Genomic DNA, 14,792 nt, shown 5'->3' on the forward strand with positions numbered 1-14,792 from the left:
GAGGAATAGTTAAAAACGTACTTTTTTGTCTGAAAGCTTGTTTTTCGCCTCAATATTAAGAGTATTAGAAAGAACTACAGTGAAAATTGCATAAAGTTATGAGATCTTTCAAAGTAAAACAAATGCAAACAAATATTCAGCATCCATTTTCACCATCTTCCATGTGAGTGGTGAATCAGAGTGGTGAAAACGATAGCGCCCTCTATTGAGCGGTAGCGTAAGCAGTGGTGCATCAAATCGACCACGTTTGGAACAGACGAGCCTTGTTCCATGGCTCTTGAACAGAGGTAAGAAGGCTAGGCAGCAATACGGGCAGGCCGTCCATATCGAAAAAAGAAGGCTAGTAGTTTTGTTTGCAATTGTGCACGATTTCTATTAAAATTATAGTTTCATAAAATAGCAATACGGCCAGGCCGTTCTTTATGAATAAAAAAAAAAAAAATAGTTTCATAAAATACATAAAACGAAAGAATGGCTATGAGCTCTTGATTCTTGTCCAGTACATATTCAAAATGATCGCCTAGCGTATAAGATATCAATTATCCTTTGAGCCCTGCCACATCGAATCTGCTGATCACAGGTTCTTTGAGCCCTTAGGTACGAAAGCCATACAGTGGCGGAACAAGGTCGCGTGTACGCTAAACGAGAAAAAAATTGAGACGGTTTCTCAAATGATCAGAACGTTTCGAACTACGAGGAGAGTTATCAAGAATGTAGAAAGATTGATAATAGAACAACGTGTCACTCGGCCAAATGAAATCTTCGAGGAAAAACTATTCAGGATTGATAAAAAATGTTATTTTTTGTAGATTTTTTTTTTGAAAAATGTTGATGTTTGCAATAGCGCCTCAGTTCGTACAATTTCACCAGATAAACTTCACACGAAATGTTGCCGAGAGAGTGAAGTTTCCAGAAATTTGTTTTGTTGACGTCATTGGATGATCTAACGGTTGGTAGAGTAAGCAGCCGCCAAGGATTCTGTAGGCTACCTCGCACAAGGGACCAAGTATTGTGGGCTTCGAGTTGGAGCCAGTCTAAAGGCTCTTGTGCAGATTCGATTCCACCTAAGACCTTCAAGGAGATTCTCCACGGTTTTTTGAAAATGGGACAACTCGGTGGCTCGATGGATACATGGTACATCAAGTTTTTGAGCAAAGATTTGTGGTCTTATTTCAGTATTAACTCGATGGAGTATGTTTGTGGCATGTTGAAGCACAAGTTTGCAAAATATTACACCCTAATGTGAGGACTCTGAAGTCTTTGCCTTGTTGATATATTGATACAGATCAGATGAGTTTGAGCTCCCGACGTTGTCTTGAGAATGTTACTGATAAATGTGGGAGACATATAGAGTTTTTTTTTCGAAAGGACTTTATAACCAAAAATATACCCAAAAGCAACGTAAACATTGCTTTAGGTCCTCTATTTAAATAACCCTTAACGAACGGAATTGGTGGTACTTCTTAACCAATCATCTAAACAACCATATCTCTGATGTTGTGAACATTCTCCATCGTGCAGTCGCCGAAATTAGCGTAGCGGCTTGAGTGAGCTTGAAGCTGCATGTGGTACCATTGCATTGGGAAAGAAAAGGTCACACCACCTTGAACCGAACGCAACGTTTGAACTAACGAAAGTGGCATCCTAAGTGCATGTTGTCAATCGTCCTGCCTTCGAAAAGTGGTGCTGCACACAGCCGCCATTCGAACCAACATCGTGATTTGACAGCCGAGAGTGGATCGATCCATTTGCATTTCTCGATGCATCGCACCGTGAGAGACACGTGGTGCAAATCATCACCATCACCATCATCATCATCCCCATAGCGCGCTTCACACAAGAACGCACGCTGCACACACATCGACAAGTGCCAAATTATCTTCTACCTTGTGCGAAATGGCCTCTTGCGCGGGTGCGGCAAGTTCGTTTTGTCTCCTTTGTAGTTTGCTTTGATCCCGTCGAATCGCGCGGGTTGGTGTCGCGGTGCGCTTCGCACGTACGCGCTCGATTGTGATGCAGATTTCCTTCCGCGAAAATGCGCTCCCAGTTTGACATTGTTGAAGGAAACGCCTTTTGCCGTACCGTCGCGCCATCACAAAGATCCAAGCCACCAGCCAGGTGAGGTGGAAAAAGTTTTTCGCCCAAGCCAACTATGATCGTTACTATCCGCAACCGCTGCCGGGAGGTCTTTTTTTGTTTTATTCCTGCCGTGAAGAATCTTGGCAATAGCAATGCCATGGGGGAAAGCGTGTGCGCGGGAGGGAGTTTTCAGGAGGGCATCAGGAAAGGCGTTACCGTCCATTCATTAGATGTGGAGTAATTAACGCGCGTCGCAAAAAGGAAAGCGAGAAAAATCAAACAACATAATTAACTTTTCACTTGTGCAGTGTGTGTACGTGGAAACGCCACCGAGCGAGAGAGAGAGCGAGAGAGATTGTGGGGACTTGCCTGCTGGGATAAATTAAACGTAAAAAAAAGGTAAAGAGTACAGAATGAAGTGGAAAACAAGCTGAAAGGCAGTCGGGAAAGGTAGAAAAAAAAATAGCGTATGAAACCAACCACGACCAGCACCGTTGCCATAATTCGCAAATCGGCCAAGCGCGCACCTACAGATTGCATTTAAGATGACGGGCGCATCTAAAAGAGGTGCAGCGTTAAAATGGTTGAAGGCATAATTATGAATTTGGTGCGCCTGTGCACTCCGTTTCCCCGGCACCAAACCATCCAAACCAAACCTGCGGCTAAGATATTGTTGGTCCACGGACAAAGACCGTTGGACTGTAATTTGCGACCACAGAAACAGAGCAGAGTGTTGGGGGTGTGGTGTTTGGAGCATTGAACAGAAAGAATTAAATAAAAAAAAAACCCCAGAAGAGGAATGAGTAGTAATCCACTCAAGAAGGTTCCAGGGATTCTCAAATCGTTGCGATGGAAACGCTGAGCAGCGGCAGGCGGCGAAAAACAGAAAACAGGATGGGAACGACGATTGCGTATCGAATTACTGGTCGCGAATATGAGGCGAAAAGCAAACCAGGAATGGACAATGGACAGTTTTGGAGTTTTTTCGGGGTTTGGAGCATCGCGCTTAAGGCAAGCGAATTGCCTTCCTGTGGCCATGTTTCGAAGCAAAAAACAAACCCACCAGTAACGCTGCTACGGTAATTCGATACAAGTACAGTGCGTCTTTCTTGCGCGTTCTATTTTCCTGTGACTCTTCTGTCTTGGGCCAACTAAACATCCGGAACATTGGGTTTTTGAATGAGACGCGTAAGGTTTTTTTTGTTTGTTTGCCCTCTCTCAATTTATTGTTTTTATTCGGGCTGACATTCGCCGATCAAACTATTGTGGCTTGAAAGCCAATTCCTGCTGTCAATACAAATACGGAGGTACCCGACGAAAAATGGGAAGAAATTGCTGAAAGAAAGCATGTGTGCATGCTGTGTGGGAAGAAAGGAACAGGAGTGTTGAATGTATTAATTGTTCGACGCTACCACGCAACTTTCTTCTCGTGAGCCTTACGTTTCTGTTGAAGGTTAAGCTTGATTCTAGCTGGTGTTGGTAGCATGGGTAATTGAAACCTGATCCGTTTGCATACGGCGAGCATTAACAAGCCGGATTAGTTGTGTAAGTAGTGCTGGGAATTTGTGCTGCTTGTTCGCACCATAATTTTTAGAATTATTTAGACGACTTACGTATGCATGCATACACAACCTCCCGATTTGTTGAACATTCTCCTAAGCTAAGCTGATTCTTGTTAGATTCTTATATTCTTTTTGGATATAAGTGATTCGAATTGCAAATTCATTTACAAGATTTTCACGAAGAACTTGCAATAAATAGTTCTGTTCAAGATGAAGTGGATCCTTTTCAGATAGAACTGAGCTCTGCTACACTTTATTGACAACTCTCAAGGCGATGCAGAGTCTTGCCAGACATGTCTTAACAGAAACATTTCAAAACAATCGTGATTCGGTAATGGCAGGATAGCAATAATTGCAGGCCAAAAATGTCAGAGAAAAGTCTTCAGGAATGATCTATCAATTTCACATACTCAAATTAAGGTTGTATCTACTAAAAATAACTAATAAGCATTTTTTATTTTAGGTCCAGTTCCAGAATTTATTGAAGCATTGTTTAATTATCAAGTGGTACCCGAAGCCTTCTACAAATTCTATAGCAGTCCTATACCAATTAGCTGAAATCTTTGCCAGAGTTCTCTACAATAACAAATTTACAATAATTTTTTTACTAGCAGCTGCCAACAGAATGATTTGATTGGGTTTAAATCAGAGATAAGAATTAAACCATTATCATACCAAATAGAGATTAGAATTAAACCATTATCATCCAAAAGATTTTTGGAAGCACCATCAGTCATAAATCCTGAGAGATTGCCGCATGGACGACTTGGTCCCAGCCATGGACACCGAATTTAATATAACAATGTCCATCTTCACCAGGATTTTCTTCACCAGTTAGGGTGTTTGTATGTTCTAAACACTGAATCTGCGATTCATAACGATAATACTTCCTGCCGAAAAATCCGCAATTTTCACCGTCTTTTGCTGTTGCATTTCACGGTCAAATAATATCATACGGGAGCCTGAATCTATTCCCTATAAGACGATCTCGTTTTCCTCACATTCTTTAAGACTATAGAAACTCGACCTCACTCTTTCCAAAATCTTCGCTCAAAACAAATCAAATCCTGCGATTCCACGACTGTTCTTTGCGACCTCGAATGCCTTGATTTGCAGTTCCTCCACTGTTCACTGTGCACTGCTGTAATATTTTGTCCTTATAATGAAGGTATGATAGAAAATTTGGCAGACATATGGGTAGATCGCTAGGACATAGAGTAGCTGAATAAAAATTGTTCAAAACAGACTTAATTTTAAGATGTCTCATAGTAGATAAGTCATAAGTTCTTCGAAGCTCTATAAGTCTTACTGATACATTCAAATTGGTAAAGTGTCGTGACAAATAGCACAAGGGAAGTTTTTCGCCAGTATGTTACTTATTCACTTGCTTACCAAACATTTACAACCCTCTGCTCGTTCTCCAGCCTTTATCCGACCGATTCATGCATGAAAGAGCATGTGAACTAATACATCTCATGTTCACCCGTAACCACCCAAAGGAGGTCTCATCTTCAATATTGGAATTACTTGAAAGCTTGCCCTCCCTCCGCAAAACCCAAAGCCGATACGATTACTGATAACGAATAAAAGTTGCTCATGATAATGCGCCTGATGGATGATCGATGATTTCCAGCTCGCTGCATGACCGGTGGCAGAAAAATCACCTTTGCTGCATCAGTTCGTTCGGTGGAAAATAGTCTCTGACTCTATAGAGAGCAGAGCCAGCGTGCATGTAACTGATGTGCATCATCATCATCGCCGTCGTCTCCGTGCTCAGGTACTTTTGCTATTATCCATATTTGTCTGGATATCAGCACTAGCACAGTTGAGTAGCACTTTTCATCGGCATACATTACAGATAGTTTGTGTTGGGGCGGGGGATTTGAGCTACGCGATGGGGATGGTTTTGATCCGAGTGGGGGGATGGTCTGTACGACTCGTGGGAAAAGAGCAAAATCATCACGTGTGTGTGCGTCTGCATGTGTTTACCCGAATGAATGATTTTAAGTTGCTTTCAGTGCCAGATGTCATTCGAGGTTGAGAAAAATTGCAAATAAGAAATTGTATCCCGCGTTCCGACAGCCATTTTGATAACTTGTCGCCACACTCACACACAAAGAGTGAGAGTTTAACAAGATTTGGAATAAAAAAAAAACGCGATAAAAGAGGGAGAGATCAAACAAGGTTTCGGTTAGGAAGTTCGCTGTGACATAATCCCCTGTCGTGCTGCGTTGGCCCAAAAAAAAAAAATCGATAAGAAGTTAGGTAGGGAGCAACTACTCCGGGCAAGCAAGAACCCGCATCATGATGAAGATTCGCTTCGCTAATCCCTTCCGTTTAATCATTTGTCGCGAGCTAAGTAACAATGAAGGATGGCAGCGAAAACAATCTCCCAGCCGGTTTGCGTTTAATTTTCATGCCCCCAAAACACACCGACCGGTAGGGTCCGTCCGATGCTCGAGCCGCTGGGTCCGCGTGTGAAAAGCGTACACCACCCATGGAAAAGACGCTCCATCTCTGTAGGCTTTTTGTGGTTTTTTCCTGTGTACGGCAGCCGTAAAGAAAGGGAAAGAACGGAAGAATGGAAAGCTTACAGAAAAAAACTCATGCTCTCTTCTTTGTTGGCCCGCACCCGGAACCGAATCTGTCGATGGCTGATGGTGAGATTTTTGGGCACATTGATTCGAAATGGTTTAGCAACGACCCGCGGGGGGTGCCTTCTTTTCTTTCCCTCTCTCTTTTGACGATTTCATTGGTCCAATGACAATTTCCGCCATTTGCGTTTGATTGGTGAATGGACCGCAGATGTTGCGGGACATAATTGAGATTAATAAAAAGAAAAACGGAGAGCCCAGCACGGGAACTACAACTCTTCCTCATCGCTGCGGAACGCTTCTTTGTTGCTGGTTGTGTGGATTGACAAATTTCGTTCGCGTTTTATTTTTTCGGCGGGGGTTTTTTTATCTGCTTCTAAACTTTCGAGTACCGGATAGCATGTAGCGCGTGGGATTAGTTTGGTAATTGGTGTAAAATTGCATGTTCTGGGCAGTGCCCGGGGATTTACACAACATACTGGATAAAGTGTAGATTTTGTGTGATGCTATATGAAAAAAGGAAAAAAGATGTATGAGGTTGGAAAATATTCTATATAAATTATTTAAAATATTTTTGCTGGTTAAAGTTTTGTTTCTACATCGCATTAATCGCTTTATCGTATTTTACTATTTTTAATATTTATTGCGTTTTGCTAGATCTTTAAGAAATATTCAATTGAAGATATTATGGGACCAATTTTTCAGTATTTTTCTTGTTCATTAAAAGGTTTCCACAATGTTTTTATTAAGTTTTGTAAGCTGAAAGCCAAATCAATTGTTAGGACACCTCATCTTTTTTCAGAATATGTTTTTGTTATTACTACTCAAATGATTGTTATTGTGCTGTGTTTTTATGCTTGATATGTTTAAACGATAAAAGGTTATGTTATGAATATAGTACAGTTATCCATCATGCACTATTGTTCATCAAAATACGGTATAGAATATCGAAACAGTTCAAGCTGTTTTAAAAATTGTATCAAACCTGATAGTTGGTATGGTGATGATCTTCTGAAACTTAATCCCGACTTTAATCGTGTTGATGAGTCATTTTCATTCATTCAAAATGTAAATGAAAATAATAATAACAAGAACAGATTAAAAAGCTTAACGAAAATGTAATAAAATAATCTGTCACTTTTTGCATCATATGTTTGTTTTAAAATACGTTATAAATTTATTAGGAACGGCTTGGATTTATTGCTATGTTTAAAACTGAATAAACTGAAACTGAAAACCTGATTAAACTTAGTGATTATGTTTGTACATGTCAATATTTTTAGATTTATTTTTAACACTCCGTTTCTTTAGTGATGATAAACTCCATGTTAAAAAACATGTAATCTGTTTCGGAATACAACATAAAAGCTAGTAAATTTTCGAGTTGAAAAACGCGTTTTAATGTTCTTGTTGAGGTGTTTAAAGTTTCCACAAAAAAGTAGCAGTAATATCGACGAAAAGGGGAAACCACTACAACCTGTTACTGGGTTGATAATATTTTCTTCTATTTTTTCTTATAAAAAGCAATAGCAAGAGAAGAGGCTTAATCTCAGAAATTCAGATCAAGCAATTACCCATCTTAACTGAATTGTGTTTGTGTCCCGTTGGTATGAGTACTGTTGTTTAGTTTTGACTTAAGCAACAATAGCGGAGTGTCAAATTCATCCAACTATGCTTTTGTAATAGAAAATTTAGATTGATTTTGGCACAAAACACATGTAACGTAAAAGTAGGTTTAATTTTGAGCAAATCAAGTGTTACATTTCAATGTATGAGCATTCAAGTTACATTAAAATTGATAACTTAAAAATCACTACCATGAGCAGTAATCATTAGAGATAATTTCTGGAGCTAATAGACTTACTTTCTTTCAAATTAAAAATGCGTTATAAAATTGGTCAGAAAATTGATCGATGATGGTTTCCGAAAAGTCCGTTAGAATAAAACCGATGGAGCGTGAAAAAAAGAGCACCGACCACAACTTACTAGTTAGCCACCAGCACCAACCACCGAACCAGCTCAAAGTAGCACCCAACCCAACATCGCACCGTATCGCCGTTTAACGCTATCTCCGTCCGGACGAACACTCGAACAGACGACGCCGTCCAGGACGATGCGACCGTCCGTTGCAAGCGCGCCTGTGCCGGTGTTTGCCGCCCGGTCCAACCGTGGCGAAGCGACGCGCTGCCACTGTCAAGATTCAGCCAATCAATAACAAACTAATTACTGTTTTAATTAACATGTTCTCATTGTTAAATCAGTAATAAAATTACAGATTTTACGACTCCATCGTTTAAAATACTACGCTGCTCGGTGTCCCTCCGCTCCCCGTTTCCTTCGTCCCCACCCTCGCGTAACCTCGGTAAAGTCAGTTTCTTGCTAATCCAAGCCCGTGTGTAACAAGCCCGACCGAGCTGCACAACGAGAAGAAGTTGTGCAAATAAAAAAAAAAACACGCTCGCCTCTGTATATAATCCGCATCGTCAAAACAGCAACCATTTATTTAGCAAACGCCCCAAAAACCACGTGAAACCACGCCTCCTTTCACACCCGAGCTCAATGGCGGAGTGTGTGTAATGGACGCACGATGAGCACGCTCTATGTACAGCGATACAAAAGCGTAGCAGGCGATAACTAATCGCAACAAAAGAACAAAGCAGAGAGAGAGAGAGCGAGAGAGAGAGGTTGTTTCGGGCGCTCTCACTCGAAAAGCCGAAGCTGCAGCAGCCGAAGTGGGTGCGATTTTCCACGCACGGCGCTCTGGCCGGACCGTTGACGGTACACGCGAACCAAAAGCATCATCAGCCGCAGCTCATCATCATCTCATCGCGGGCGCGGGCTCATTTCACTTCACATTTCACGTTAGCATTTCAAACGCGCTCGAACTCGAACACGGGCCACGCAATCATCGCTCGGTGCGGACGGTCGGTGTCGCGTAAGTTTGCGCTCGCGTTCTGTGTTTTACGCCCGCGGGTGTGTCTCTGTGTGGGTGACCAACGTTACTTGGTGGTTTTTGTTGTTCTCCGCTGTCTATTCTCGCTGCAGTCGAATTTTGCATGCCACAGCGAGGTGCGCTCGTGATGATGATGATGTTACTTGCCGATAGGTGTCGGTGAGCAGACAACCCGCCAGCCAGCCAGCCAGTCAACAAAAAAGCCTACCTTGAGAGTCCTTGCGTGTGGACTCAAGTTAATGATAACAAACAGTGACATACCAGTGTGTGTGTTGGTGTGAGTGTGTGTGTGTGCGTCTATGTGCTTCTATTTTGTAATTGTGTAACTGGATTTCCCAACCGTCACAAGTGCGTGGAATTGTGTGCAAATGATGCAGTATCTTTTTGGCAGGATCTGAATGGAAGAATGCATTGGCCATCCGCCATCAGCTCGGTCGATTCTGGACGCGCGGATTGGCGTGTTTCGTCAAACGAGCGCGCCACCAAACGGCCCTCACAGTATTCAAACCAATCGCCCATCATCCGGCACCGTTGCTAGATGGTTCCGTTCCCGCCGTGTGCTTGTGTTGACGGCTAAGGTCTCGCCTAAGTAAGCAGGAAGCAAGATATCGCCGGTCCGAAAACGCGCAAACAATGTGTAGCACAAAGTAGTAGTCGCCGTCCTTAAAACAAGTGCGTGTGTGTGTGAGTGTGTCGCGACCAAAAACCTCTCCCCTGGGGTCAGCTGTTACCCTTTTTTTCCTTTTGGAGGCAAAGCATACTCCAACCAACGCCGGCTACGATACGAGGCAAGGTCCGCTGGGCGCGGCAGCATGAATCTGGAGTCCTTGCCCCGAACCGAAACGATACACGTCACCGCACCGGCCGCAGCGGCGGCAGCAGCAGCAGCAGCCGCCGCCCTACACCGCCCAGTCCAAACCATGCCGCAGCGGTCCCCGTTCGCGATTCAGGAGCTGCTGGGTCTCGGGAGCAGCGGAGAATCGACCCGGCCCAGTGGTGTCGTGTCGGCCGTCACTCCATCCCTATACCCGACGACCGTCGGGCAGGCCTCGTTTGCGGCTGCGGCTGCCGCGGCCGGATGTGCCGATCCGCACCAGATGCAGATGGCAGCGGCCTCCCGGATGGCGTACTTTAATGCGCACGCCGCCGTGGCCGCGGCGTTTCTGCCGCACAACATTGCGAGTGCGGCCGCCGGTGGTGGTTCGCTGCAGCTGCATTCGGCACAGTCGGCTAACAGTAAGTAGAGATGATGCTCCCATAGAAAATACTATTCAGAAAAGGTTCTTCGCATTCCCTTATTTCTACAAAATCTGCCCAAAATCCATGATAAGCGATTGGATCGTATTACTGCGAATGTTCTTTTCTTGAGTCGTTAGAAAGGAATATGTTTACTCGGCCTATAACGATCACAGCTCTCCAACAAACATTTAAAAACAACAACTGAATAAGAATCGAAGACTTGCAACCTTCTTCCAAAGACTCAAAGTCTTTATCAGCAATGTCCCTTCAAACTGTTTTAAAATTCAACTCTGTTTCCCTACCTTAATCTGTGAAACTGTCATAAATATATGCGCTCTTTGCATCTTCAAAAATTAAAAATATATTGATTTATTTGATTAGAATAAAACTAAAATCTTTCAGTTCAAATTTTGCATAATAGAGTATAGAAACATTTGAAGAAAAAAGCCTTAACATAAATTGCTCATTTTAATCATAAATTGTATTGAAGAAGCTATAAGAAGCTTTAATTTAACGATTAAAAGTGGTTAGTACAACTCTCTGTATAAAGTTTAAAAACACAGCAAAACGATTAGCAGGCGGTTATTGCTAACACCAGCGTTGCAATTTAAACTATACTAAAGTCTACTGATTAAGAGTGAAGCATTTTTGAAGTCCATATTATATTATTTATGTTTTTTGCTGTTTATAATGGATTTAATTTAAACTTAAAAACAGGTCACTACTTGTCTACGGTATATTTGCATTTATAGAGGCTTCTAGAGGTAACAGTGTGCTTCAGGCCACCAAGTCAGGGTTGGGTGTTTGTATGTGTTCTAAATAAATCACAGCTCGATGTGACGACAAAAAGCATAATAGAATTGTGTATACAATGACGATTCAAAGAACTCAAAGCCTTTTCGATTTATTAGTTCTTTAATTGTTCCCTAAATAATCTACTGATAGTTACGTGAGGTAAAATTATTCCAAAACTCGGATAATCATTTACATCATCTAAGCGCCATGTTTTAAAATGTCTTAAAAAGTGGTCCACAATAAATTAAAAAACTATTGCTTTGAATTTTTAATAACATTGAAGGTATGTTCAGGGATGTAATGTCTGAACGTTCTTGCATAGGAAGGCGCCATAATGTTTCAATTTCAATACGAATAAATGTCGCAATAAAATATGATGGATTAAACATGATCCAACTGTTTTTTAAAGCGACAGAGAATTTTCTGATTGTGCGATTCTTCTTATATAAAAGATTTATTTTAACTTGTCAACAGTATGATCACCAATTTTCCAAATATCTTAACTAAACAGCTTATCGCTCAGATTAGCTCGCTCAGTTATCATCAGTTCAGTTATCGCTTAAATTTTCACTCAAAAATATTTTTTTATTCGATGAGAATGGCTACATTGTATAAAAAATTATTAAGCACAATTAATTTGAAACCATGTATATGTTGTTATCCTCAAAGATCGAAATAATCTTCTTGCTTTCAAGGATATTTTTTTCAATATTAATTTAAAAGATTTATAAAGTAGTTGAATCTATAGATTGAAATAATTTATTCAGCAAAGATCACCTACGAGCTGAAACACAAAAGTGAAGTCTTATTTGACCTTTATTTTTGTGTATAAAAAATAGGTAACATTGCTATAACATTGCTTTTCGCCTACACAGCGTTCAATCGTATTACTGTTAGTTGGTGAGCTGCTAGGTCAATATTTATTGTCCTGCGCAAGCGCATCCCCAAGCACAACATAACCCTTGCAGTCCTGTTTGCGATGACATTCGAGTTAGTTAATGCTGTAGCAAGCTTACATTCATTCGCCAGAAGTGATAAAATAAATTAAAAAACCACCGATTATCCTACTGAAAGTATCCTTTTTCTTCAGTATATTTCCCAACAAATGCTCCCAAACTGTCAAAACACCGCCCTTTTTGTTGAGATTTCTTCAAGTAATTGCAATTGCAAAAATCTAATTAATATGTTCACAACATATTGTCCAGCAAAACGTTACATGCATAATGCATCAAAACTCCTTGCGCAAAAGCACTCAAACCGGGCCGAAAAAATGAGCTGAGAGTGGCAAATTACTGTCCTCCCGGTTGGCGAGCTGGCTGAAGCTCCTGATTCGTGGCTAATTTCGCACGTTTCTCCGTGAGTGCCCGGTCGACGCTTGCGACGTAATGTTCGACGCCATCGTGTCGCGTGACACAGTTCGGCTGCGTCACAGGACCGCCGTCGTTCGCGTCGCGCAATGTTGTACGACCAGGGTGGCTATGGTCCCGGATGCGTTGGAGACTGGGCTGCTGCACACACCGCACACTGCAGTGCCACTGGGCTGCTGCGGCTGCTGCTGCTGCTGCTGTTACTGGCTTCTGTTCATTCTGCGTGTTTAGCAGGCTGTAAACGGGTGATGCATTTCATCATTCCTTAACGAGTTGGTGGCGGCCGTGTGTGTGGATGGCGTGCGCTTTCTCTGTGTGTTGGTTTTTTGTTTGTTTGCCGTTGTTGTTGCCGTTGGGCGCTTGGGGAAGGTGCGAGGGTGAAGAAAACAAAAAAAGAGGAAACGGCCACCCGGAGGAATGGACGGGTTTTTGGGCGGAATTAATTAACCCAGTGTGGAGACAGAGCTGATTATGAATAAATTATGATGAGCCGGGCGGCCGTTTTTGCAGGCCCCGGTTAATGTGTCAAGTGGCTAATATAGTGTGGCCGGAGTGAAGACAAAAAAATGTAGCTCGCTATGTGTGTGTGTGCGTGTGTTCTAAAGGATACAACAATTGGCAAATTGTGCTTGTGTTGGCAATGTTCGAACGTTAGAAAGATGTGAAGAGAAATACACCGAGCAGTAGAGGTGGCTAATTACGTTAAAAGAAATGTGACAAAAAAATGCGCAATAAACAAGATTTCAAAATCAATACTTGTAATAAGAAAAACTTGTGTTTGTTTGTGTGAAATTTACTATTTAAAGCTTTGCACAAGCCTCATGACCATTTATCGCAACTAAATCTAAATCTAATATCACACAGCTTATTAACACTCATCTGAGTTTGTTTATCTCGAGGAAATTGAAGTCTTTTTTCGTTCAAAACAAGCGACGTTTATCTTACCGACGGCATATCGTCATCTTTATGCCAATGTCTTTTTCAGAACCCTTCATGTGTCTCAATGTTATTACACAATGCTTTAGAGGAAAGAAGACTTTTTAGATTTTGTTTATGTGTATAAAAATAGAAATATTGTATTATAAATGCAATTAATTATAAAATTAAATCTTCAAATAATGAGTAAAATATTTGACTTAACTTAACTGAACATAGAATAAAAAAAAGTTCTTTGTTCTTCTTGCATCCAAAACATTATGCAAGCTATGCAAGTGTTTCTGTTCTTTTTTTGTCTTCTATTTGCTTCAAAATGTTTACTTATTTTGTGTGCTCGTTCCAGCATTCTTTTGTGCTTTTCGGTAACTATTAGAATTTCTTCACCGTATGATATGTTTGTTTTATATTTTAGATCATTTCAGTAATCTTTCTGACTTGTACTTCCCATTTTATGTTCATCATTGTCATGTTTTATGTTCAAGCTAGACACACATTTTCTCTAAAACAACACTAGAGCCATAAAACTCAAAAAATCCTGCAAATGTAATATGAGCCAAAAGAATCCTTTTTTGCGACGTACGAAATAAGGTACACGACAATCCATGGTAGAAAGAGAGAGAGAGAGAGCCAGCCCAAAAAAAATCAGACTTCAGAAAAACAACCCGGAATCTGAGCAGATTTTGCTGTGAGACCAACGGACCTTCAACGGGAGGGACGGCACAGGCGAAACGGGCCGTGTACGATGATATTCTATGCGCACGGGGAATAATAAAGCCAAAAATTTAAGGTGTGAAATAAAACAAACAAATGGAACCGTTTTACGGATGACGTTCGCAAAGAAAAACCCCGGGAAACGGAGGTAAAAAAAAGGGCACAACCTCCACAACCGGATCCAGCGGTGGAAACGGAGGATGGCTGGGGGGTTGAATGGGGTAGGAAGGGTGAGGGAAGGTTGGTACAGCAACGGCACAGGAACATTCCGATCCTGCACAGACACACACAAACACACACACACGCATACTCGTGCACTACACCCCGTGTAGGGTAGGGTTTGTGCCTTGAGTCATTGTTATCAGTACATTGGCACTTTGGGATGCAGTCGGCGCTGAGAGATGCTGAGGTCGGGTGAGCAGATCTCGGGGATATCATAGAGCTCCGTATTGCGATGGGGCAAACTCGTTGCGATGCAGCATGAGCCCAGATGATATTACGCCCTGTGAGAGAAAAAAAAACAGCAACCCCAGCACACAGACAAGCGTGGAAACGT

General features: G+C 41.7%; 1 protein-coding gene across 5 annotated transcripts in view; it reads left to right on the forward strand.

Annotated features, from left to right (window-relative positions):
* Nucleotides 1-9,031: 9,031 nt before the first annotated feature.
* LOC118503638 (homeobox even-skipped homolog protein 2-like) overlaps nucleotides 9,032-14,792 on the forward strand; it is a 53,003-nt gene continuing 47,242 nt past the window's right edge. For all 5 annotated transcript variants that reach the window (XM_036037136.1, XM_036037137.1, XM_036037139.1 and 2 more), the window contains exon 1: nucleotides 9,032-10,424. In XM_036037136.1, the coding sequence (XP_035893029.1) occupies nucleotides 10,001-10,424 (424 nt within the window). In that variant the 5' untranslated portion in view covers nucleotides 9,032-10,000. The remainder of the gene's footprint in view (nucleotides 10,425-14,792) is intronic.

This window comes from Anopheles stephensi, chromosome 2 (assembly GCF_013141755.1).
Source record: "Anopheles stephensi strain Indian chromosome 2, UCI_ANSTEP_V1.0, whole genome shotgun sequence".
Lineage (NCBI taxonomy): Eukaryota > Metazoa > Arthropoda > Insecta > Diptera > Culicidae > Anopheles > Anopheles stephensi.